The sequence below is a fragment of the Vicia villosa genome, linkage group LG6 (assembly GCF_029867415.1).
Source record: "Vicia villosa cultivar HV-30 ecotype Madison, WI linkage group LG6, Vvil1.0, whole genome shotgun sequence".
NCBI lineage: Eukaryota > Viridiplantae > Streptophyta > Magnoliopsida > Fabales > Fabaceae > Vicia > Vicia villosa.
In genome coordinates, this window is record NC_081185.1 from 160,193,161 (window position 1) to 160,220,927 (window position 27,767).

Here is a 27,767-nt window from a genome sequence, read left to right on the forward strand (position 1 = left end):
ACTTCATTTTTGTTTAGGTATCATTTACAAAAATATTTGGTTCAATAGTAAATTTCGTATATAAAAATATTTACATCAATAATAGATTTTTTCTCATATACCATTTTTGAATAAAAAATATTTGGATCATAAATAATATTTTTCGTAAATAATAATACAAATATTATTTTTATTTGGGTATCATTTACAAAAATATTTGGATCAATATTAAATTTTCGTATAAAAAATATTCAGATCAATAATAGATTTTTTACCTTATACCATTTTTGGATCAAAAATATTTGATCATAAATACTATTTCTCGTATATAAAAATATTTAGATCAATAACAGATTTTTTTTCCCGTATACATACCTCATTTTTGTTTAGGTATCATTTACAAAAATATTTGAATCAATAGTAAATTTCGTATATAAAAATATTTAGATCAATATTAGATTATTTTCCCGTATATCATTTTGGAATAAAAATATTTGGATCTTAAATACCATTTTTCGTAAATAATTGGTTTTTTTTCATATACAAAAATTATTTTTGTTTAGGTGTCATTTACAAGAATATTTGGATCAATATCAAATTTTCGTATATAAAAATATTTAGATCAATAATACATTTTGTTGGCCTATTCCATTTTTGAATAAAAAATATTTGGATCATAAATAACATTTTTCGCATATAAAAATATTTAGTTTAATAATAGATTTTTTTCATGTATACAAACTTCATTTTTGTTTAGGTATCATTTACAAAAATATTTGGATCAATAGTAAATTTCGTATATAAAAATATTTAGATCAATAATAGATTTTTTCCCAATATCCTTTTTAAATAAAAAGTATTTGGATCATAAATACCATTTTTCGTAGATAATAGTTTTTTTCCGTATAGAAATATTATTTTTATTTAGGTATCATTTACAAAAATATTTGGATCAATATTAAATTTTCGTATATAAAAATATTTAGATCAATAATAAATTTTTCCCGTATATCATTTTTTACTAAAAAATATTTCGATCATAAATACCACTTTTCGTATTTAAAAAAATGTATATCAATAATAGATTTATAGATTTTTTTTTGGAAGAAAGAAGAAAGTGATGAAAGAGAAAAAATAGAGAATAGAGAGAGATTTGATAAGTTTGATAAAATATAAGAGTTGTATTATTTTAATAATAAAATTAAGAATTTTAGGGTACAAAGACCAAAAAACCACAATTTTAATGTGGTAGCAAAAAATCAAATAAGGGTATTTTAGACTTTTCCACAACCATTAATTTTCTTATATTATAGATAGATTGGTAGATTTTTTTTGGAAGAAAGAAGTGAGAAAGAGATGGAAGAGAAAAAAAAATAGAGAATAAAGATAAATTTGATAAGTTTGATAAAATATAAGAGTTGTATTATTTTAATAATAAAATTAAGAACTTTATGGTTCAAATACCAAAAAACCACAATTTTAATGTGGTGGCAAAAAATCAAATAAGGGTATTTTGGACTTTTCCACAACATTAATCTTCTTATATTATAGATAGATTGAGATTTTTTTTGGAAGAAAGAAGTGAGAAAGTGATAAAAGAGAAAAAAAATAGAGAATAGAGAGAGATTTGATAAGTTTGATAAAATATAAGAGTTGTATTATTTTAATAATAAAATTAAGAACTTTATGGTACAAAAACCAAAAAATCACACATTTCATGTGGTGGCAAAAAATCAAATAAGGGTATTTTGGACTTTTCCACAACCATTAATTTTCTTATATTATAGATTTTACTCCAAAGACTAACCATCACCAACTTCTGAAAAAACCTCAAAGCTTAAAGACCGAAATTTAAAAGATTCATAATACAACTTTAATAAAAAAGAATGCAACTAACAATTAAAGAGTTAATTATCCATTCTAATAATTTACTCTTAACAATATACAATAAAAACACAATAATTATTCTCTTTACTATATGAAAAATAACTACACATTAAATTATTTTCACCATTATATGTGAATCCAATATTTAATATAGTGCTTGCAATGACATGAAAGGTTATATATTCTAATTTAACTGTTTACGGAAAATTAGAATATCTTAGTATTAGTATTTAAAAAAATAAAATAAAATAAATGAGTATGAGTTAGTTAATTTATTAGATTAGACTTGGTCATTCAAATACAGTAATTGGGCCTACAATATAAAGTCTCTCTAGAAAATTGTGGCCCATAAGATGTAAGAGGCTCACCCGTTCAAAATACAAGGGTAGTTCTGTCATTGTGCCCATGGTTCAAGCCCTAGACCTAATTCTTTCACCACTATTTATACCGCTGAAATTCTGTCTCCATTATTTATTCGTTTTAAATCGCCTCAGTCGTTCTCTCTACGCCTTTGTTTCCCGTAATATTTTTCTTCATTTTCTGCAAAAGTTTCTTATCGTTTTTTGTTCTATGTGTTTTATTTTGAAGGAAATGATGTTTACAACTACCTATTTTATGAAGGAATAAGAATTCCTTTGTGATTACAAAATTACCAATGGATCCTTCTGAGCCTTCAACTATGATATGCGTTTTGTTCGATTCATTGTTCTTTATTGTAGATTTGTATAATTGGATTGAATTTGCTAGGTTTTCGATTTTTCTATGCTATTTATTTTTCTAAAAGTTGTTAGAAGTGTATTGATGAAGTTGATATCTAATTTTTTTTTCATTTTCTGCAAAACTCTAGTGAGTTTTTCTTTCTGTAAGTTTTAGTTTGAAGGCAATGATGATTAGCTATTTTATGAAGGAATAAAAATTCGTGATTAAAAAAATTTCAATGGATCCTCTGAGCCTTCAATTATGATTGCAGATTTGAGTAATCTGATTGAATTTTTTGTGTTTTCGTTTCTATACTATTCATATTATTAAAAGTTTTTATAATTGTTTTGATAAAATGATGAATTGAAAGAGCCATTGAGTTGATGATATACCGATCCGAATTTATCATGACGATTGACAAATTTCAGACTACAATTATCTGATCAATAACTCTTTCATGAATTTAAATTTTCTCTATATTTGTTTATGTGATGCTTTTCTCAGTTTGTTTTTTTTAATTTTCTCTTTTTTTTTAGCTTAGATAATTCACGTTAAATAAATTACCGAGTTTACATTTTGAAAATTGTAGATGATATAGCTGTGCAATATTTTATTTATGCTTTTCAGTAAACAATTAATAAAAATATTTTATTTTGAATTTTTTTATAAAAGCTTGAATGAATAAATAGCTATTATTGTGCATTATTGATATTGTAGATAGAAATAATTCAAAAATTTTAATTATTAAAAAACTAAGTATTCTTTTCATTTGTTATTTATATATAAATTAAAAGTAAGATAATTTTAACAAATGTGTTTAATTTTAAATCTAAAATCTTAAAATTTCAATTTAATTAATACTCTTTTTTAAAATTATAGAATATTTTTATATAATAATCTTTGTTAAATTTATAGAAAATTTTTATTAAAAATTCTTTGTTAAATTTATGCAAGACTTAATTGTCTCAGATACAAACTTTTTTAGCTGGCTTAAAACCCTTAGCAAAAATCTAACACAAAAGCCCAAAGGCAAAAATTTAACACAAGACATTCCTGCATTCCTTCAATTGATGGTACGGATTAGTTTGGGTCATTTTTTAACAAAACCGCACGGTTCGGTTCGGTTTGCGGTTTGTATTTTTTAAATCGAATCAAACCGCATGTTACAACCTAAATTTTACTTAACTCACATCCAACCCAAACTTAAACCTATTATATATTAAGCCTTATGATTACGAACAATTGTCTCATCCTTACACAAATAATTTCAGTCCCGATCTTCTCAAATCTCTAATAATATTATCTCACCTTCTTTGCCACATACATCTTCCCTCTTCTTCTATAATCTCTACTCTCTTATATTCTTTCTTTTTCACCTTCTCATTTTTATGTAAATGTTCCGTATTTCAGTTTTGTTTTTATCGCACAACTTCTTCTCTAATCTCTCAACACTTTTTTTTCTTTTTCCACCTTCACTAATCTTTCGTCTCTTCTATTTTTTGTTTCATTATAATAATTTTTATATTATTTTATGCTATTATTTTATGTTTAATATTTCACTTTTGTCTAATTTAATTTTTACATATTAAATGGAAAATTGTTGTCAAAATATGACGAGTTTTGTTGTTATTTGATAGTGTATGAATGTCTAAATACAAAATTATGTTGTCATCTATATGTGTATGTATGGCTCAATAAAATATTTGTAAAAAACCGAACCAACCGAACCGAATCGAGCCGCATTAGTTTGGTTTGGTTTGGTTCGGATTTTTTTTAAAAGGCAACCGAACCAAACCAAACCGCACTATTTTTTCTCTTGCGGTTCGGATGATTTTTTTCGTCAAAACCGCCCAAACCGCACCGCGAACACCCCTAATTGATGGTGACCTAAAAGTTTGGAAGTTTCCCCACTCTTAAGTACAAAGAAACTCATTCTTGTGACTAAACATTTTTTCAAAGTGAAGAAGTATGTCACCATGAAGAAAAATAAAAGGTAACTATTTCTCAACTACATGATGAAAAGGAAGATTGCTTGTATACTATCTTTAACCTGCCAGATGAGGTGACCTTTTTTACCTCCAAACTTAGAATCATGATCAAGACTGTGAGGATGGTGAACAATTGGTTCGAGTATATTTGTGAGATTCTTCAAGATTGGAAGATGACGGGAAACCTAAAAGGGATAGGATTTAATTTTCATGACTTTAAATAAAGTTTTTTCCATCAAAAGGCAAAGATGAGTTAATGATGTCAAACAAAATATCTTAACATTGTGCCAGACATCAGAATTCTCAAGCAAATGGTAGGTGCTTGCACTAGAAATATGACTTTTGTGGTAAAAGTTTACTCCCTCTGTCCCAAATTATAAGAGAAATTCTCTTTTTTGATTCATTGAATAATTAATGTATCTGGTCTATATGCAGACCAGATACATTAATTATTCAATGAATCTAAAAAGTCAATTTCTCTTATAATTTGGGACGGATGGAGTATCATATTAGGCCACTTTGTTTAAAGTTGTATGGCCATCCTAAAGGTAAGACTCAGCCTAAGGTTGACCCATCAGTGGATAAAATGCAAGGAAGGTGCTAATTATCTTATTACTCTTATTTATCTTAGAGTTTTTAGCAAAAGAAGATTGGTATATTTTCTCTGACATTGGTTGTTCACATGACTAGAGTAAAGGTGTTTTTGGTGGACTTTAAGTATCACTCGATATTCCATGTTACTTTGGTGATAATGCTAGAAGTGTAGTTAACTTGATTAGGAAACTGGATGGAACGAGATTTCCTAGTCTTGATGATGTTCTTCTTGCTAAAGGATGACTAATGTGATAAACATAAGCCAATTATGTGATCAAGGTCTAGAGCTAAGTTTCATTAATAAAGAATGTTTGGTCACTAACGAGATATGTGAAGTATGATGAGGAAGTTAAGTCCAAAGACAGTTACTATTTGTGTGTACCACAAGGAACTACTTGTTCATTCATGTGCTTGAAGTTCAAGGAAGATGAAGTCTAGATGTCACTCCAGAAGTTGCAACATCAGACAGCTTCCAAAGTTCTAAAACTTCATATTATGGATCTAATAAAGGTAAAAGTCTTGGTGGAAAGAGGCATGTCTATGTGGTTGTTGGTGATTTTTCTAAAATGACCTAGATGATTTATAGCGAAGAAAATATCAAAGATCTTTATCAACTCCTTCAAAGATATCAGGGGATATTTCTGATTTACTCTGGTGATAGAAGAATTTATGCATGTTAACTCCATAACCAAATTCATTGGTTCCATCGTTGAGAAAGGGACTAATGTCCAAACAGACGTTGGAACATCATCTCAGCACATTGGAACTCCAGAAAATGAGACAGATTCTAAAAGAGTTAGCAGCCACTGAATTAGAGAACTCTCAAGTCAACAAAGTTTTCTCTAGAGCTCAGTTAAATATATAATTATGGTGAATTTATGAATAAAATTATTGGCCAAGTCTGATGGAGATAGTATTAATGGAGAATGTTTTTTCTTTAGAAACAAGTTTTGTCTCTTGGATTAACAATGAGATAATCTTGGTCTACCACAAAAGTTAGGCATAATGTTGCAGGAAGTTGTTGCTCTCAATTGTTTTGGATGCCTGAGGAATACAATGTCCAACAGAATATCATGACATTGAATTATGGAAAGTTGGTTTAAGTCTAGATACTCAAGGATGTCAATTTGCATAGCAGGACAAAGCTCATTAATACTAGCCATCTCTTAGTCAGTGATCTTATTACATGCAATATTGTTTCTCCAAGGCTTGGGACTCCTGAGAATATACTGGGAGATATATTTTTTCTTAAGTCTTTGGAGGCAATCCATTTTGAGAGTTTGAGGGGTGATTTGGGAATTTTGTACTGCTGAAGAATCATATAAATTATTGATTAGAAGGCTTGTCAACAATATTTCTTCCTCCTTCATCTAGTGATGCATGCAATTTCAGGAGAAATATTTTTCAATGACATAGAGAATGTCATTTAAAATGTTGTAACATTTTCAACAATCAAAGATTTGAAAGAGAGAAAGAAAAACAAGAGAGTGTCTATCTCCTATGGGGAGTGGTGCATTGCTAATAAGGATAATTACATTTCCTTCTAAAATGCTCTCATTGACTAATCTATCGTTACATGCAAGATATCGTTACAAACAAGGTAACTCTCTGTTTATTTAATATCTTAGTGTTTGTTCCTCCTCTCAAGTTGTGTTTCAACATGAGCCAATCTATCAAAAATGTTGATGATAAAAAGGTTCATTTGCTGGAACCCAAGAAGGATAAAAGTACTGATCCAAAGAAGGTTAAGTCCAAAGTTGTAACATTTGTTGGATCATCTACTGGAGCATCAGTGATAGGGAAGAAGTTTGTGACAAAGATGAAACCCTTCAATAAAAATCATGTTCAGTTACATGACTCTGACTCAGATACTGATGAAGATTAGTTCAATTTAATTGCCTCAGATGAAAGGATTGGATAGCTGCTTTTTGTTTTGTTTAAAAAAAATATATAACAAAAAAATGTGTTTCTGTTTGATTCCATTGCTACTATGTTTTCGGTTTCTATTTACGTTTACTCAATTTTTAACAATTTGTGGCTAAAAAGAGGGAGTAAAGTGATAGTGTTTTGTTTGTATTTTTTTAGAAGTAAAGAGTGTTGTATTAACATGTTAATACATATTGTACTAGTGCTTAGAATATAGTAGTCTATTGTGATTGCTTCCTATATGCAACTATTTTATAAATGGGACAGATTTAGAGTTAGTATTAATGTCTGCATTATCCGAACCATTCATATACATTATAATCGAGAAAAATCCAAACTCAATCAAAACAGATTTTCTACGTCAAACTCGCGGCGAGTTCAAATAGATATTCGCATATACTTATGTTTATGGCTAGTGTTCATGAACCCTCGCTTATTTATAATCTTATAATCTCTTGAAGTCTTAGCCTAAAGAAAATAAGGTGGAAGATGGGTAGTTGAGGTGTAAAACATGTCATGGAGGAGATAATTCATTCTTTTAAAGTAGAGCATGTGGCAGGATTTTTGAAAAAACATCAACGCTATATTGACAAAGGATGAGGATAATTCACATTTTTGTTCATCATTTATTTTGAGACAGAGGTAGTAGAACATTTCGTTTTCATCAAATTTAAATCAGTCAGGGAGAAATTAACTTGTCACCCCCTTTTTTATACCTGTCGTCCCCTAATTTTATTTAATCCAATTTTACCCCTGTTAAAAAAAATGTGAGAAACAAAGAATTTCTGAAGTAAATTTATGGTATGTACCTCAAAATTTGTGGTACAAAATACCAGAAATTCAGTTAATTTGAAATTTCCGGTACAACATACCGGAAATATAATTAATTTGAAATTTCCAATATACCGGAAATTTCAAATTTCAAGTACACCGGAATTTTCAAATTTCAGGTATACCGAAATTTTCAAATTTCCGATATACCAGAAATTTCAAATTAACTAAATTTCCGGTATGTTTCAGTTTTTGGTTTTTTAAACGGTTGAGATTTTGCCGACACTTTTGGAGGGTCCTGGTTGCACCGATACATTTGTGTGGTTTAGAATGCACCACCATTTATATAAATAGGGGTGTTAGGGTTATTGAATAACACATCATTTCAACAATAGTCCTCCTGCCATATCCTATAAGCAACATGGTCAGCATATCCTATCAAAACGGACATGTCAGAAGGTCCTCTTGGAAAACCTCCATCAGTGTGTACTGATGGCTCCGTAGATGTACCTGTGGTGGTGTATGTATCATGCACCACCCGCTCCTCAATAATCCCCTCCTCAACCACAGCCACCCGCTCCTCAACTCTAGGCACCTCCTCATCAGCAACAAACACTTGCTCCTCAGCAATAGGCGGCTCCCGCACAACAGTCACCGCCTCAACCTCATCCTGATGCACCTGCTCGTCCACATCAGTGGATGCTCTACCACCCAGACGGCGAGGTGCACGGAAACCCCTACCCGCCTGCTCAGTCCTCCGTTCCCAGTTAGAACCGGTCGGAGAAACACGTCCAGCAAGTAAGACTGAGGTACCGGCCTCATCAGCAGCCGCCCGAGCACGAGCATCGGCTCTATCAATGACCCGACCCGCAACAATACCATCTCTACCTCTAGTTCTCACTAAAAAATTCAGATATGGGAAAAATACCAGAAATTTCAAAATTGTCGGTATTTTTAGAATTTTATAAATATACCAAAAAAATTTAAACTTCCGATACATAATACTGGAAATTTCATAAATCTATCGGAAACTTACTTGTTTTCGCCAAATTTCTGGTATCGCCCAAAGATTTGAAAAATCCAATTTCTCACACAAATTTTAAAAAATATGATAATGAATTTTTGTTGGACATTTAGGTTATTTCATTCATTTTAGGAGGTGTCGGGTATAATTTTGGGGATGGCAAGTAAAATTATCGTTATTCACAAAATTGGGTCTTTGCTTTACCCCAGAAGTGAGAAAATTTTATTTCTTATCCCCAGAATTTTACATGACACCCATTCATTTTTCAATATTTCAAAATAATGGTGAAATGGAGGAAAAACATTATGAATAAAATTTCTGGTAGTGAAAACAAAATGTTTAGTACAGACTAAATTTCTGATAGTTTATATGAAATATCTGGTACGTTAAAAGGTACGATAGTGCATTTGAAATTTTTACTATTGTTTAATTTTTATTAGAAATTTCAAATTTACTATTCTATACCAAAAATTTAGTGGTATAATAAAATTTTCGATAGTGTACCCATTCAAAACATTTTAACAATCAGAATTTTGCCGACATATTTAGAGATTTTTTATTTGACCGGCAAATTTGTGTGATCTAAAATGAATTGTCATTTGTATGAATAGGGACATGTGTTAAGAAAAATACATCTAAAAAATTATCTTCCTCAATTTCTGATTAAGGCGAAAGTCTATTTCAACGAAAACAACCCTCTTGTTGAATTCAAGCTTCCGGATGGTGCCATATCTCATGCCGACATATTTGGAGGATTCTGATTGCACCGACAAATTTGTGTGGTCTAAAATGAATCGTCATTTATATAAATAGGGGCATATGTTATAGAAAAATACATCTCAAAAAATATTTCTTCCTCAATTTCTTACTAAGGCGAAAGTTTATTTCAAAAGAAACAACCCTCTTGTTGAATTCAAATTTCCGGATGGCTCCACATCTCACACGCCAATTTGAGAGACAAGGTGAATTAATTACTCTTGATACTGATGATGCTGATAACAGAAGGGTGATGAAGATAGAGTTTCGTGATAGTAATGGAAAAGTGAAATACAGCTTGATTGAGTTGAAAACCGACGAAGATGTCAAGGCCATGTGGAAATCATTTCACCAATCTGAAATTTTTTAGTATTTTTCAATAAAAATTAAACTACCGAAACTTTTAAAATTTCCAATACAAATGCCGCAAAAAAATATCGAAAATTTTGAAATTTTTAATAAAAAAATTCTGAAATTTTTGTGATTTTGTATCATAAATTTCTCAAAATTACCAAAAATTCTTATTATAGGGTGTAATTTCCAAAATCACTTCTGAAAATTTGAAAATTTCGGTATTTAACTGAAAATTTTGTCGAATGATAAAAAATTTAATTGAACTATTTTTATCTTTTCATATATTTGGGAGGTGTCTGGTATCCGAAGTGAGAGAGAAAATGAGACTAGTGCACCCATTTATTTATTGTAACTTGACATTTAGATTTAGTTGTAATCAGGTTTTTGAAGGGATATGGATTCCGCCGTGAAAAATTCACCGAAGGTAGTCCAGTAGTTTTCAAATCCACCGTTCAATCATTTTTCTAATCATCTAATCAATGTACTGTATTAAAAATAAATTGTTAACATTTCACTGGATAAAAAGTGCAGGTTCTCTACCCTTTTTGAAGGGTTATTAATATTATGGCTATATATTAAATGTATATTTAAATTTTTTGAAAATTTTAAAAAACTAATATAAGATGTATTATCATATAAATCTTGTTTTTTTAACTTCTAGACATAATCCTTCAAAATTCTCTCTCCTCCAAAACTCTTCAAAAACAAACTCGCACACCCTTAAGGTCTAGCTAATCTTTTCTCCTTTGTTGTATTTTTGGTTATTGTTTAGAAAATAATATTATCATCTAAACAGTACTTTTGTAAAAAAAAAAATAATATATTAATTTCAATAAATTTTTTAGGCAGATAAAAACAAAACATAAAATTGGATTCACAAATTGTAGATTTTAAAATCTAAAAGTTACCAAGAATGCCAATCTAAGCTTCAGATTCATGCACACCCAATCCTTTTTGGAAGGGTAAAAGTTTTAATTTTTTAACAATTGACACCCAAGTCAAAACCATGGCATTCAAAACACTGCAACCGCGCTCAGTTTATCAAATAAAAAAAGTCATCCTTATCCAACAATCAATTTAGATCCCCATAAACCAAAGAAAAATTATTGTTATCAGAGTCCAAATTTATACACCAGCATGTTAAGGGACTGATTGAACCCTCATTGACCAAATCATCTAAACACTGATATTATCGTCTCTGATCATTCCACTTTCTGTTGTCATGCCTACCAGGGTTCCAATGTCCAGAAGAACCCCGCTGCCTTGACCATTCAGGTCTATTATTTCTTACATGATTCGTTCTGGAATCTGGGAGATTCCTACCTTGAACATACCTAGGATTCCTAGTTGGACTATTATCCGGACTCCATGTTTCAAATCCCCCTCTTTGATGATTGTTTCTATCCCAAGAACCAGATTGCATGGATCCCCCAACCAACGTGTTGTTATAGTTGTCATGATTTTGTTGAGAATGATAACTCGGAGGCATATCCTGCCTGACTCTCCGGTAATCTGATGCAGGAACTGATTTATCGAACTGTGGTTGATAGGGATGGACAGGGTTATGATAAGAAGGTTCCGAAAAATGGGGCTGGTGGGGCATCATATTACTATGTCTTTGTTGTTGTGTGGCTGAGCGTGATGTTGGTGAGTTCAACGTGAAGGGTTGTGGGAATGAATTAGGCAAACCCTCTTGCATAGTAGAATTAGGTACTACGGGTTTTATGTTACTTATGACATCAGCCCGTATTGCATGTGTATGTGCACCGACTGGAGATACATCGGCGGTGACTGTGTTCTTTATAGCTAAACCTCTATCAGAGAATGGTGTTTGTGCATAGACTGAGGAAAGAGAGTGAAGTGGTTGTTTTTCATGAATAGTATTATTTGCCTGAGGTAGTGAATATGGAGAAACTGTTGTGCCAGGGAGCTGCTTCGAAAATGGAACAAATGTATGTTGCTGCCTTACTGTAGTACTAGTTGCTGAAATATGAGATGATAAGTTGGCAGTTGCAATTGAAGAAGAGCTCTGGAAACTTCTTCTATCAGGTGCTAAGTTTTGCCTTGTAAATGGATTCTTTGGTGCTTCTATGCTGCATCCACTCTGAAAAGTTGAAAAAATGGGAAGCCATCAGTTAATGCAGTTAATCAATAATATTTGTAATGTTTAATGATTGTATTAATGGTTTGAAAATTTTTTATCACGCTGACAGTTGTAAAGAAATAGTGTGGGGGCTTCATGCATTTTTGGGCAGGCTAAGGATGTCAAAGGATGTCGGCACCGTAAATTTATCAAACCAATTGCCTACTCTAAAAATATAAGCAAAATACTCCAAGGAAATTAAACCCTATTTACAGTACGGAAATCTAAGAAACTAACCCATTGTTACTCTAAATTGGCTATTTGTTAATATAGAATGATTTTTACGTGGCATCCAAGAACTTGGCAATGAAATATCTTGGTGAAAAACTAAATAAAACAAACAAGGAATCAAAAAGAACTAATAAATTAATTCATTTTGATCTCAATTTGGGCCATAACTGAAAAACCCATTTCCCCAACACCCCATGCTACAAGTACTAATCTGCTCTCAACTCTCAACAAACACAAGCCAACATGGCTAAAGTGGAGAGTGCATGGCACTCTGAAAGGAGACATCAGACATGATAAGATCTTTGACAAATAGCTGTTGCAGTACGAACTCAAATCACGCACCGTGCTTGGATTGCTTGAAGGGGTTGGAGATGGGAGAGAAACTTCCACCTTCTCAGGGGCCATTGCACTAGTACCGTAGTTTCTATTTGCATTTTCACTTAATCCCGTGTTCACACTGCCTCTCTTGATCATGTCAAGCAGCTTCAACGTTTCCTCATTTGAGATGTTGCCAATTTGTCCAGAAGTTAAGGCAAATACCAAGTCTGGATTTTTTAGCAGTACGGCCAGCAACTCTAAATCAGGTTCAGCAGTGGCTGCATTACTGGCTGAAGACGAGGAGGCCGCCCCTTGAACAGCAGCGTGAGTTGTAGCTGCAACTTCATTGGATGCATCTACTATTTCTGGATCATCACTATCTGGTAGCTGTTCAATAGGAATTTCCAGTGTCAAAGAGTCGTCATAGTCCATTTCAATATCCCAAGGCTCCTTGGGATTAGAGGGCATCTCTTGTACTGTCTGATAAATAGCTTCTTTGTCCCTGCGGTTTCTGTTTTCCTGGATATGAACCTCTTTGCTATTTTGACCAGCACCAACTCTCCACGTATCTTTAAGTATTATTTCTGCAAAAAAAGGAAAGGGAACCAAAAAAGAAAGATTTGAAAACCGAAAAAAACTTGCCAGGAATTTCAAGAAATTCATTGATTTGAGAGTAACAAAACATTAGAACATAAAACCAACAGCAGGAGCAAAATTTTAGTATGAGTGGATGCAATGAAGCAATAGGCATCACGGCCAAATACAAAAATGAAAATGACAGGAAAATAGAATATCAAAAGTGCTACAAATGTATCCATGACATGTTGACCGTGTAAGTATCAATACAAACAATTGCCTCCATCAGATCATTTGCCCAATTTATTTATAAATTACAAGATTTACAAACTTCATAACTTGGTAACGAATAATCAAGGTTCCAGAAGGAGCAAATCAAATATGTTTTATGAGAAGTGGAAAAGGATTAAAAGCAAATGTTGCGGGCATCGGGCATTTGACTGGTAATATTAACATACAGCCCGTCATGAGTTTTCAAGGCTTGTAATTGAATCATAGACCAGAATGTAGCATACAAATCACCAAAAGAAACGAACAACCGTTTGCTGTTAAGTTTCTTAATATTACAGCCAACAATAATAGTCATAGGTGCAGGATTGGTACATTGCTGGAAGTCTTATGACTACAGGATGTAATTTACAAATAGCACCGACTTTAAACCTACACATATTACCCAAAAATAGTAACTACATTCGGTTGCCTGATCTGCTTTGTAGTAAAAACATGCAAAGCAGACTTCATGAATTAAACCATAATCCCATCACAGGGCAGATAAAGAACCAATAATCCAACCCGATCTGCGATCATGACTGCAAATTACAAAATAAAATACCCAAATGCAATACTTGTTTCATTGGGTAATACCGTGTATAGAAATATTATCTTTAAAGAGTGTTCTCACGAATGCTTATTCTGACTTGAACAGGGACGGAAAGTAAAAAACTGTATATTTCAAGAAATGAATAATAAATAAACCATCAATATAATCCATAAAATATCATTCTCTTTCAAATTTAGTCGTCGAATCAGTGTTGTTAAATAGCCATTATGGCAGCTACTGCTATAGCTCAACAAAATATGGACATACCATTATTGGCCCCACGATACGCTGTTTAGTACGAATTATTGTCAAATAGTCACTATTGCACTATTGCATAGCGGAATTTTAACAATCCGCCATTTTCCATTTCCCACAATTGACAACATTGCTCATAAGCACATAAATATAATAAATAGGCTTAAATTATATAAAATTTGTCAATTTAGTCTCTACTATTAAGATGTTAAGGACTAACACAGCACAACGGAATTTTATATACTTTCTGGACTAAATTGATAGATTTTGTATACTTTAGGAACTACTTATTATTTAGATACTTAAGAACCAAATCAAAGAGAATGATACTTAAAATCTAAGTTAATTGTTTATTCAATTCATAATTACATAATTTCATCTTTTATTTGGGATGGAGGTATTAAGTAGTGTGCAGACACGGTAGAGAGATGCAATTTTTCTATAAAAAAAGGTTGCACCAGGTTCATCTCTAACACCTTCCTTTTTTTACTTTAATTTTAAACATGCTTACAAGACACGATGGAGAGAGGCAATTTTTCTATAAAAAAATGGTTCCACCAAGATTCATCTCTAAACCCTTCCCTTTTTACTTTAAATTTAAATATGCTTACAGAACACATCCAAGAGTTAACACCGAGATATATATTTTTTTCAGATGATTAGTTCTATTAGAAGAATCGGAGGAGAATTTAAATTTGATTAGAGATATGGACACGAGTCTTAGAGGCGTATTGTTTTTGCCTAAACAAAAGTAAGTTGGATTATATGAAATGTAAGTTTAGCAAAAGGAGCAGCATTTATAACCTAGAGGTGACACTTGGCGATCATATTGTACTACAAATTATATGATTTAAATATCTTGGGTCTATAGTACAAAACAATGGAGAAATAGAAGAAGACATAAATCATTTAACTGAAGCTTGAAGCTGGGTGGTTGAAATGGAGGAGAGCCTCAAATACTTTATGTGACACAAAAGTACCGCCGCTAGAGCCAAAGGAAAAACTTTACCATACAGTTGTAAAACTTGTGATGAGTAAGGGGCAGAAAGTTAGGCGATTAAGAATCAACACAATAATAAACCAAGTGTAGCAAACATGATGTTGTGTTGGAATTGTTGCAAGACTAGAAGAGAAAAGAATAGAAATGACAATATTAGAGAGAATGGGGAGTAGCATCTCCAGTAAAAAAGATTGTGGAAAATAAGCTTAGCTAATTTGGACATGTAGAGAGAAGACAAATGGATTCTGTTTTATGGAGAGTAGGTTAGATGGAGAGTGGTCAAACAACTAGAGATAAAGAAAGACACGGAAAAACTATTAAAAATATCTAAGATTAACGAAATGAATATGCCGTAATTTGATCCATATAAAAGACTGATACGGCTTGATTGTTGTTGTTGCATCTTTTATTTTGACTGAAGCACCCCATACATTTCTATCATATATATACTTGCATCAGTAGCAATGTATGGAATTTCACAGTTGCTTTGCTTGGCTCACTAAACGAAGATGGAAAACATGGATTTGTATGGAATTTCACCGTTGCTTTGCTTAGCTCATTAAACGAAGATGGAAAACATGGATTTATACTGCTGATTCAAGCCTAAACCAAACTCATCTATGTCTGAACTATTACTCCTTAGGCAATGGAAATTAGAGCAGCTAATTGCAATATAATTTAATTGTCTTTAAAAGAAAATCGGATAGTAATTAACAAGCTGTTGATAATTGGTGTTAAAAAAATGACCCTCTTCGTCCTTGCGATCCCCTTTTACTGATTTATCATAGCTCGTTATAGTCAATTACAAAATCCAAAATAGTGTATTAATAATTACATACTTCGAACTATCCCACAATTAGTAATAAGGCATGGGGAAAATATTCAAATTGAACCACTGACGGATGTTAGAGAGATAATGGATGGTCCTAAAATCCTTGAGCAAATCAGTGTTATTATTTGGATATCAAATTCCAAGAGTCGGATTTGACAGCAAACTTCTATAAATCTCATAACACCTTGTAGGAACATGTACAAATGGACAATATGGACACATAACATGAGGTTAGATCACGACTTTTGTTCTATTTAACATTTGTAAAATAAGGTTAAAAAAACAGCAAAAAAACCATTGGGTCAACAGAGTTGCAAAGAAGCCTCTGAATTATCCTCCCAGAAAATGTGCAGGATTCTACTGCATATACCTCTTAAATCTCAAGGACAGCATACCTCTTAATACGGTCTGCTCTCAGTCTTTCAAGCTTTTTTTTTTCGGCAGTCAATGAGTTTTACCAATTTTTCTATCCTAAAAGGCATGAATTGATAGAGCCAACAAAAATACGCAAATGTACCTGTTGGTGTTTTCCAGAAGATTTTCACCCTCTTGCACTTCTCCGAGAGAGGTTCCTTCAAATCCGTTTTCAGTTTAGAATTAGAAACTTCCAGCCTATTAGTGGTTTTAGAGGAAGACAACAGAGGCTTCTTCTCTTCAATTTTGAGTGGCGCTGGAACTTTAGAAGAGCAAACTGCAATACTGGCCTTCGGAGATTTACTCAGACTATTGATTTTAGCTTCTTTATTTTCTTTTGAAGCAGTTTTCCCATGCTTACTCTGCATAAATAACGCACGCATTTTTGCTTTCTGGATATCATCGGCGGACATAGGACGGCCTTGACTTACCGGCCCTGACCTTGCCGCCTGTGGACTTCTACTCGTTGAACCTGGCTGTTCCACCAATTGCACTTTTCTGCGCTCTCTAGAATCTGAGATAGGTTAAGTTGACATTTTCCATTATTCAACAGCTAACATGAACAGTTGACAAATTTATTGAGCAAATCACAATTTTAGCACTTGAAGAATGTTGCTTTAACATCTAAAATAGTCAAAAATGTTATGCTTTAATGTAAGCAAACTAATATTGTTTTGTAAACAAAGATTCTAAGTAGAGAACCACTTTGATGTTACAAATCTTTCGAAGACCAAATTGATATTCTGGAAGTCCTTCAACATTCTGAAAGTTTTTCAAATATCAAATTGGGGGCTTATTCCATTTCTATTCGTTAACCGGCTAGTTTCATGAAAAATAATCCCAAGTTATAAATTAGATAAAGAAGGCCCTTCGAACTTAAAATTGGTAATTATACTGTGCTGAAAAATCAGTATGTTTTCATAAATAAAAAAACAGTTGGTTATTCAGAAAGAGTCACGAGGAGAGAAGTTACAGGATCAAATTGTTTTAGGCATTGCAAGAGTGCCACTGAGTTTGCTTTTCTGAAGGAAAATTAGCCCACAATTGTCACTCCAAAAGATTATCTAAGTTCAGCCTAAAGCTTTTAATTTGATGTGTTTGGTATTTTATATGCTTGCGCCTTGCAGAATATAGATGGATACCATCAGCATTCTGAGGAACCAGTAAACAATATGTAGTCAACAAAAAAAAACCTCGAAGGATACGAGATGAAGATACACCAAGGGGAGGTTTCTTATTACAATCATCGGAGCTGGGCAGCAACAATTTCACAGATTGAGATCCCAGTTTCCTGAACAAAAAAGAAACAAATCTGAGCATAATTCACAGCCAGTAAAAGCGGAGACAACCAACTATAATAGGTTGGCACAAAATCTGTACAAAATTAGTAGGCAGAGAAACTTATTTGATAAAAGATGACTAAAGGTAATAAAGCAGTCAGCCACAACAAACACAAACCTGGAATTATCTGAAAATTCATTCGAGAGAGCAAGAATGTCTTCCTGGTAGAAAGAAAGGATAGCTAAGAAATATGCAAACTGAAAAGTTATTGCTAGCTGAAATGCAAGTTTAAGAAGACACTTACAGGAACATCAAAACTCCAAGATTCAGGGCTGATTATTTGACCAATACTGCAAAAATAAATATCATAATAATTGAGAAAGAAGGTCATACAAATTCTGTATCAAAATGAGATCATGAGATCAAGACATAAGCTTGCCTCTGAGAAAATATCATCTCTTTTTGACCATCATAGGAAGGCTTAACACCATTGGGTTTCTTTATGGCTTGGTTCCTTGTTAACAATTTGCTCCACTTTGATAACAAAACCCTTGCCCTGTTAGATATGTCTGATCCTCAAATCAGTGAGACTATAATTCATAAAAGTTTATCAAGATAGTATAATTATTAGATTTGTAAACAGCACCCCTTCAAATCAGGACTTGAAGCTATTTATAGTCATCTAAGATAATGATAAAAAGGACAATAGAACTTGAAGTGATTAGTTACATAAATCAATCTAAAAGTGTCATCTATTGCTCGAAGGAAAAAAAGAAAACATTTCATCTCTTAATTGGCTATGTGATACAAGGTGACAGACTGACAATGAATCAAATGAATAACTAGATTCAATTGTCAACCCCCCTTCCACCTCTCTATCTTGCTACTTCTAATAAGAGAGACATCATAAATTAATGATAACAAGCTATTTGTCAACTAAAAAAATATGAAAATAAAATTTCATACAATACTTTCCTAATCAACATCCCACAGAAAAGGAAAACAGAGAAATATACGAATATGAAACTCAAAGAAGCAAGCATAACTGAGAACTTTGAATCGGACATGTTAATGTAAGAAAATTTGCTAGGGTAAACAGGCTACAATACAAGCTAACGACGTGTTAAAATACTTCCTGCTATAAGAAAATATGCTACACTGCTATTATACATCCTTCAACTGTAGTCGTTATTGATCAAACACTTGCCATCAAGGTACAATCTAAGTTAATATACATAATACATCCATACTGAGGGACACCGGGATAGGTGATATTATAAGGAACAATCGATGTCAAGTTTGATGGTCACTAGGCATGGAAAAGAAAAATCACACCTGATGTCCTGTAGAACCGTAGTCTATTAACACTCTGCAATAAAGCTGATATGTGTGCAGGAAGGGCTTTATGTAAAGGCAAATGACAAAGAACCTACAAAACGGTTACCCAGTCAGTCTAGTAGTGGTATTTAGCTGCGTCCAGATTTAAATAATGCAAACAATGCATATTAACGAGATGATTAAGATTTACCTTCAAGATAAGAAGCAATACACTCGTTTGCTCTTCAACAGCAGCTTTGGTCAACCAATTTGCTAAAGTTATTGCACCTCCTCCGGTCAAAAACCTAAGTATACAGCCATAAAACGAAATCAGAAAATTATAAATACTATTATTGAACAAAAAAGCTTTTGAAAAAACAAATAACACACCATAACAAGACAGAAAAGTTCTGTATTGACAAAATCCACTCCATCAACTTCTCCTGTCCACAAAATGTTTCCTCTTTCTGCATTAGTCCAAAAATATTCTCGACAAATTGTTTATCTAGGTCGTCCAGGTCAGAAAGAGCAGCTTCCTGTGTTGAACAGGATGCTTCTTCCACATTGGTGGCACCATCTGAGTTTAAGGGAGCTGGATTTATTGATCTCACAGGATCAGAGTTCATTTGTACATCAAGAGATTCCGCACAAGAATTAGATTTTAATGCCCTCTCCCTTGACAACTGAACTAGTTTCCTCACTCTTGAACGTTGACTAGTGAAAAAATCACGCACCTAAACCGAAGTACAAAGACTCGTAAAAGTTAGTGCATAAGAACAGGGTAACACGTGTAATCTTACAACAAAATTTGAAGTGAATATGTCCCTTTTGTTCTGAAAAGGATATTGATTATAAATGTGAATCTAATAATCTAACAATCCAAAACAGATGAGTAACAACAAAAGTTCGGGATCGGAAATGTTTCTGCATACAAACCTGTGTTACTGTTACACCAAATAAAGCACTGATCTCCCGAGACTCTTTCTTACTAATTGCATCTTTAATAGAAAAAACTGATTGCATGTAATTTACAGCCTTTGGATTTAATAAATCCCTAGGTCTTTTTCCTGCAAGTTTTAATTAATAAGAGATATAAGACATCAAACAAAAAGTAGATAAATTTGTAATTAGTGCAAGTAATCCTCAGAATAAGGCTGAAAGAGGCATAAACACGACATTTGCGTCTTGCTCCACTTATTCCATCTGTTAAAATGAAGGGTTCAATTACCGAATTGATGGTTTTTAAGATGTTATGATTGAAATATAGTTCTCGAAAAGACCTATGTGGAACTGACACGGCACCGACACGTGCGGTTATATTCATGATAGTTAAAATCCCGACTTTAATCGTAAAATTGGGTACGAATACGATTAGGCTTGCCCTCACTTCATGTGATAAGGCTCAATTGTTATTAATGTTCTAGCTTGCCCTCAGCAATTAGGATTTAGGACTATACGCAGAATCTTATTTTTGTGGAATCGGGTGGCATTCCCTTGTTAATCATTGAATCTACGATCTATGAAACGTTTTTGCAATTATGCTTATGAATGAATTTAAATTTATATAGTTTGGGGAAACACCTATGTAGTGTTAGAATTTGTTAAACAATTGAAATGGATAAGATGAGAGAAATATTCATAGTATTTCTTAATTAGAGTGATACAGAAAGCTTGCTATATAAAGGCAAGCAAAAGGAACAAATACTGACAAAGGTACTAACAGCTAGGGCCAGCTCAGCAGTAGTAGTGGAACATGTCCTCCACTACTCTGCCCACTATGCTATTGACACACACAATAGAAAATTATTTTAACCACTACTCTATTACTACTCTATTAGTCCCCCTTAGAAGCTGTAGGGGGTTGCTTTAAAGTGATTTTGTCTAACACACATAACTTGGAACGTAGAGGTACAAACTTGGCAGCAGATAAGGGCTTGGTAAGGATGTCAGCCCACTGGTCTTGAGCTGGAACATGAGCAACAGAAAGATGTTTACTGAGAACTTTCTCCCTTAGAAAGAATATATCTAGCTCCATATGTTTGGTTCTGTTATGGAGAATGGGGTTATGAGCAAGTGTGACTGTGCTCAAGTTGTCACATAGAATCTTAGGCACCTGGATAGGACAGTGAAGTTCCTGAAGTAGAGACTGTATCCAGATAAGTTCAGCAGCCAATTGAGCCATACTGCGGTATTCAGCTTCAGCACTAGACCTGGCTACAAGCTGCTGCTTCTTGGACCACCATGATACAACATTAGGACCAAGATAGATGCATGCCCCTGAAGTAGACCTTCTGTCATCAGGATCTGATGCCCAATCTGCATCACAGAATCCTAAAAGCTGCATAGGCTGATGAACAGGAGCAGGCTGAATAAGTAAGCCATGACACAGTGTACCACTCAAATACCTTAAAATCCTTTTGACTGCCTTCCAGTGATCTTCTAAGGGATTTGATAAAAACTGACACACCTTGTTAACAGAGAAAGAAATTTCAGGTCTAGTTAGGGTTGCATATTGCAATGCACCAACAACAGATCTAAAATGAGTGGGATCTTCAACATTTTCTGAGCCAACTTTAGATAGTTTGCTGCTGGAAATCATGGGAGTGGGCATGCCATTGGCATTGAGCATGTTCAGTTTGGTTAGGAGGTCAGAAATGTACTTGGTTTGGGACAGAAGTAAAGAACCATTTTGAAGATGAGAGACTTCAATACCAAGGAAATAGTCAAGCTGTCCCAATTGTTTTAAAGAGAATTTGTTGTTAAGATGGTTGATGAGAGAGTTAATGAAGGGAGCAGAGCTGCCTGTGATGATGATGTCATCAACATAGACCAAGATCATGACTTGAAGCTTGCCTTGATGCAATAGAAAGAGACTTGGGTCGCACTTGCTTGCATGAAAACCAAAATGAACAAGAGCACTCTTCAGTTTGTCAAACCAGGCCCTTGGGGCCTGTTTTAATCCATAAATGGCCTTGTTTAGTTTACACACTAGGGACTTGTCAGCAGCTTCAAAGCCAGGAGGCTGCTGCATAAACACCTCTTCCTCAAGTGTGCCATTGAGGAAAGCATTATTAATATCTATCTGCTGAATAGGCCACTTGTTGCTAACAGCAATGGTTAAAACAATTCTAACAGTCACAGGTTTGATAACAGGGGAGAAAGTCTCCTGGAAATCACTGCCAGCTCTTTGATGAAACCCCTTTGCCACCAATCTGGCCTTGTATTTATTGATAGATCCATCAGGGTTTTCCTTGGTTCTGAAAACCCACTTACAGCCAATAGGTTTCCTGGAAGTAGGAGCTTTTACCAATGTCCAGGTCTGATTTCTCATCAGTGCCTTGTATTCTTCTTGCATTGCCTGAAACCAATGGGGAGATGACAAAGCTTGACTAACAGAAGTTGGTTCCATGTGGGTTAAAAGGAGAGTAGGATTTAATCTAGGTTGAATGATACCTCTTTTGGCTCTGGTTTGCATAGGATGGATATTGTCAGGGTGAATGAAAGGTAAAGGTGAACCAGGAGGGCTGGAATTTGAGTGTGAGCTAGACTGTTCAGAAGGATCATTGGAAGAAGTAGGGGAAACGGTACTGGTTTCAGCAGGATCATGGAGGATAAGAGCAGGAGATATAGAGGGAGAGGAGGTAGGAATAGCAGTGAGAGGCTGTGGGATAGGATGTGGCACCTGCTGACTTGCAGAAGTGGAAAGTTCAGGGGAGGGAACAGCCATATGAGGGGAAGAAGAAGAACTAGAAGGAGAGCTGTGAAAGGCATCAGGATTATAGGAAGAGAGAGAGGGAGCATTGGATGAAGAGAGAGGAGGATAAAACTGGCTAGCAGTAGCAGGAAAGGGAGGAATAGAAGAAGGGCAAGGAGGAATGGATGAGGGAACAGGAGAGGTAGAAGAGACTGAAAATAATGAGGAATAGGGAAACAGAGATTCATGAAAAATAACATCCTTAGAGATGTAGATATGACCATTGGAAGCTAAACATTTGTAACCTTTGTGAGAAGATGAATATCCTAGAAAAATACATTGTTGAGATCTAAAATCAAGCTTATGGGAATTGTAGGGACGCAGAAAAGGATAGCAAGCACAACCAAAAACCTTGAGAGTGGAATAGTCAGGAGGTTTGTTGAGTAGTTTAAAGTAGGGAGAGTTATTGTTAAGGGTAGGGCTGGGAATTCTGTTGATAAGGTAGGCTGCAGTAACAAAAGCATGGTCCCAATATTTTAAAGGAAGAGTGGACTGAGCTAAGAGAGTGAGACCAGTCTCAACAATGTGTCTATGTTTGCGTTCAACAAGACCATTTTGATGGTGGGTATGAGGACATGTGAATCTATGACCAATTCCTAAATCGGTTAGATATTTGGTGAGGGGTCTAAATTCCCCTCCTCCATCAGTTTGAACACACTTGATGGGACAATTAAACTGCAGCTCAACCATTTTCTTAAATTGAATAAACTGAAGCATAGTGTCAGACTTCAGTTTAAGAGGAAAGACCCAAACAAACCTAGAGAAAGCATCTACACATGTAAGAAAATAGGTGTAGCCACTTGAGGATATCATAGGAGCTGGACCCCAGAGATCACAGACAACCAGTTCAAAGGGATGGGTATAGACAGTGGTGGATAAAGAGGAAGGCAATCTGTGAGATTTGCCAACACAGCAGGCATGACACATATCTGTAGGAGGTTTTGAAGGGACAGTAAGATTGCAAAGTTTTAGGATTTCAACAAGGGCATGATGATTAGGATGACCTAATCTGGTATGCCACAGGACATAAGGATTTGTTGCTATAGCAGTAGGACTATTAGAATGAGATAAAGATAAATTAGTGCTAGCATTTGCAGAATTAAGAGAAGATTTGGAAAAGAGACTTGTAGTTTTATTAATAGAAGGATCATTACAAAGAAGTGTAGCATTAGGCATATAAATTGAAGGATTACAACTGCTTATAGCAGGAGAGCACATAAACCTATTGCTAGTACTACAAGAGTTAAGACTGGGACAAGGCTTTGACACTGGAGATGCAGCAGGATTAGGAAACTTATAGAGGCCATCATCTCCAACATGACCACTGAGCAGAACTTCAGAAGTAGCCTGAGATTTAACAACACAGAATTTAGAATGAAACTCAAAAAATACATTATTGTCTTGAGCAAATTTGCTCACACTCATGAGATTTTTGGTAATTTGTGGTACATGTAAGAGGTTCCTAAGGGTGAGAGATAAGTGAGGTTTGTGTGGTAGAGGAAAAGACATGGAACCAACAGAATTGATAGACAAACCTTGGCCATTTCCTATGAAGACTTGCTCGGTTCCAGGCACAGAAGAAGAATCAGACACATTTGAGGCCTCAGGAGTAACATGGTGAGAAGCCCCTGAGTCAGGATACCACCACTGATTGCTGTTGCTTGCTTCATTACCTGCAAAGAAAGCCTGTGGTGCTGTGGATCTAGGAGAAGCAGCTCTGAGAGAACCATGAGCAAATTGAGCAGGAAACATAGCACGGGGAGCCACATGAAATGGATTGAATGGAGCTCTTTGCTGAGGATAACCAGCACCACTTGAGTAACGATGATAACAAACTGAAGCATCATGTCCAGATCTGTGACAAATTTGACAAGATTGTTTGGCAAAACGTCCTCCACCACGACCAAAACGCCCACTGCTGCGACCAAAACGACCTCCACGAGAGCTATAGTTGTGATTATCAGCATTGGCAGTGACGTGACTCGTTCCCTGAGGAAAACCTTCAGTAGAAGTTTGAGCAGTAGTAACAGGTGAAGAAGACGACGCTGATTGAGTGAGATTCACAGTCACTGGCTCCGCAACAGCAGCTTTGCGATGTTTCTCAAGGCGCGACTCATGAGCAAGTAAAGACGACTCAAGTTCATCCAAGGAACTTAGCTCATCCTTACTGTTGACGGCGGCGACAATGGAGTCGTATTCCTCAGGAAGGGAATCAAGAACTATTTCGATTAGGTTACGTAGAGGGACAGGATCCCCAATCGAAACAAGAGACTCGCTAATCTCACGAGTACGCTTCAGAAGCTCCTCAATCGTGAGCGAACCTTTGGTGAGGCGACGAAGTTCAGAACGCAGCTGACGAGCTCGGGTGGAAAGAAGGGTGTCGAAGTAGCGGTGCACCTCTGTCCAGACTTGCCACGCGTGTTTACACTCAACAAGTTTAGGAAGAAGAGAATCAGAGATGGTGGAAAGAAGCCAGGTGCATATGAGAGCATCCTGTTGCTCCCACTCCAGAAAGGCACTATGAGATGCGGGATCTGAAGGAGAGGGAGAAGGAATCACCGGAACAGTGACGAACCTTTGGAGACGATGACCACGAACAACTCCATCTATTTGTTGTTTCCATTGTTTGAAGTTTTTGTCATCAAGTTTGACAGATATAAGGTGAGAAAGTTTCACTTGAGAGGAAAGAAAAAGGGACTCCATGGATCGAAAAGAAGCTCAAGATACCATGTTAGAATTTGTTAAACAATTGAAATGGATAAGATGAGAGAAATATTCATAGTATTTCTTAATTAGAGTGATACAGAAAGCTTGCTATATAAAGGCAAGCAAAAGGAACAAATACTGACAAAGGTACTAACAGCTAGGGCCAGCTCAGCAGTAGTAGTGGAACATGTCCTCCACTACTCTGCCCACTATGCTATTGACACACACAATAGAAAATTATTTTAACCACTACTCTATTACTACTCTATTATGTAGCACCAACATGACGCCTACACGTGTAGTTACATTCATTGTAGTTAAAATCCCGATTTGAATAGTGAAATCCCACAATTTTACAAATCTGCAATTAAGAATTTATGCGGAATCCTATTTTGGTGGAGTTGGGTGGAATCTCCTTTGTTAATGCCCTCGGCGATTAAGCGTGTATGCAGATTCCTATTTTGGTGGCATTGGGTGGAATATCCCCTTGTTAATCGTTGAGTCTACAATCTTTGAAATGTTTTTGCGATTATGCTTATGAATGAATTTAAATTTATATAAGTATTTGAAGTGTGATTTATATAATGAGTTCTAGAATTTTTGTATAATATTATGATTAGTGTTACGATTTCACTTCCCCTTCCCGATTTTGCATAAAATCTTGATATTAACTATCTTGGTTACACTCGGTCATTTTCATTTTCTCAATTTATTATCAACGTCAATGAGGCAGTTTCGTGTTGTGTCTAGATATAAGCCTAATGTGAAAGTGTAGCAAATGATAATGCAATGTAACAAGGATTGTCAAGTTAGAAGTCAGCATAGTAAGCCACATTGATGATATCTAATACAAAAGTAAATTCAAAAATTCCACACGAATTTAGGCTCAAAAATATAAAACAAACAATCACATACTTCAACTTTCAATGTTAATTAATCATATCAAAAATATAAATAAAATTCCAGCGAAGACTTACCGATTTTTATTGACAGAGCACCAGCAGCCTGCACACACACAAATTATTAATAAATGAAGTAAAATTGGACAAGATCAAACTAAATAATGATGCATTGAAAGAGTTGACTAACACAAAACAGCAAATATACAACCAGAATGTGTTCGATTGGCGTATCACGCGGTCAACGCGTGCGCTGTGCGCGCGTGAAACAAAACTCAATGGACTAATTACCATAAACCAACAACATTGCAAACCTAATTTGCTACATTATCCTAATAAGTATCCATCCATTGTCAACTACTAATAATTAAGCATGTAATTGCCATAAAAAAGAGGATCAACACGATATTTACAATAAAACAGTTCAAAAAATGTCAGATGTAAGGGATACAGAGCAGCTCGAAGAAAACAGAAATCACCATTTCTTGAGAGAGAGGATTGACGCCGGTGAGTTTGCATTGCGTGACAACGATTTCCTGAAACTGATCGATCTGACTATGCAAAAGTTCTCTCTGAGAAGCCAAAAACCTCTGGAACGACTCGACGGAACTCCCAACCTCCAGCTCCGATAAATCGCCGTTCCAGAGCTCCATCGTTGATAACGAATATCGTTACAGTGTGAAGCAACACGCATTAATTAGTTGATGTTATTAGGGGAATTCAATCCCCGGTGAGTCTCTTTGGTTCCCAGTTGAGAACGTAAACTGGTTAGGGTTTCCGTTTGGGAGCTAATTTTTGAGAGAGAAAGATAGGTTCTGACAAGGATGACACGAGAGAGAATTAGGCCCTGTTTGGGTTTCGAGTTAATTTGTAGAATTGCTTAAGAAAATTATTTTTAAACTCTCCCCTTCACTAGAACGTTAAGTTTTTTATTATTTTATAAACTAGTAACAAACCCGTGCATCCGCACGGGTTCTGGTACGGGACGCGCATTTGTTTTAAATATATATTTTTTTAATAGAAAATATTTGGTATCCATAAAAAAATAATAATTGAATGTATAGAAAAAAAATCTGGTACCCGTGAAAAAATAATAATTAAATGTATAAAAAAATGTCTAGTACCCGTGAAAAATAATAATTAAATGTTTAGAAAAATGTCTGGTACCCGTAAAAATATTTAGATCAATAAGATTATGGTAATATATCCAAAAATAAATACTAAAAAATATTACTATAATTAT

General features: G+C 34.5%; 1 protein-coding gene and 3 non-coding genes across 4 annotated transcripts; 3 read left to right on the forward strand and 1 right to left on the reverse strand.

The window, feature by feature from the left end:
- Positions 1 to 2,448: 2,448 nt before the first annotated feature.
- On the forward strand, positions 2,449 to 2,542 carry LOC131615409 (small nucleolar RNA R41). The gene has a single exon (XR_009287823.1). It is a non-coding gene; the product is annotated as a small nucleolar RNA R41 (small nucleolar RNA).
- Positions 2,543 to 2,740: 198 nt separating this feature from the next.
- Positions 2,741 to 2,823, forward strand: LOC131615410 (small nucleolar RNA R41). The gene has a single exon (XR_009287824.1). It is a non-coding gene; the product is annotated as a small nucleolar RNA R41 (small nucleolar RNA).
- Positions 2,824 to 2,938: 115 nt separating this feature from the next.
- On the forward strand, positions 2,939 to 3,014 carry LOC131615411 (small nucleolar RNA Z155). Its single transcript, XR_009287825.1, has one exon. It is a non-coding gene; the product is annotated as a small nucleolar RNA Z155 (small nucleolar RNA).
- Positions 3,015 to 10,990: 7,976 nt separating this feature from the next.
- LOC131610850 (homeobox protein LUMINIDEPENDENS) lies at positions 10,991 to 27,396 on the reverse strand. Its single transcript, XM_058882904.1, has 13 exons — positions 27,004 to 27,396; positions 26,603 to 26,630; positions 20,102 to 20,232; positions 19,556 to 19,899; positions 19,377 to 19,470; positions 19,184 to 19,277; positions 18,288 to 18,417; positions 18,153 to 18,198; positions 18,026 to 18,069; positions 17,773 to 17,858; positions 16,671 to 17,081; positions 12,695 to 13,254; positions 10,991 to 12,082 (listed from the first exon to the last, which is right to left on the reverse strand). The coding sequence occupies exons 1-13, from the start codon at positions 27,175 to 27,177 to the stop codon at positions 11,168 to 11,170; spliced, it is 3,057 nt and encodes a 1,018-aa protein (XP_058738887.1). The 5' UTR covers positions 27,178 to 27,396; the 3' UTR covers positions 10,991 to 11,167.
- Positions 27,397 to 27,767: the final 371 nt, after the last annotated feature.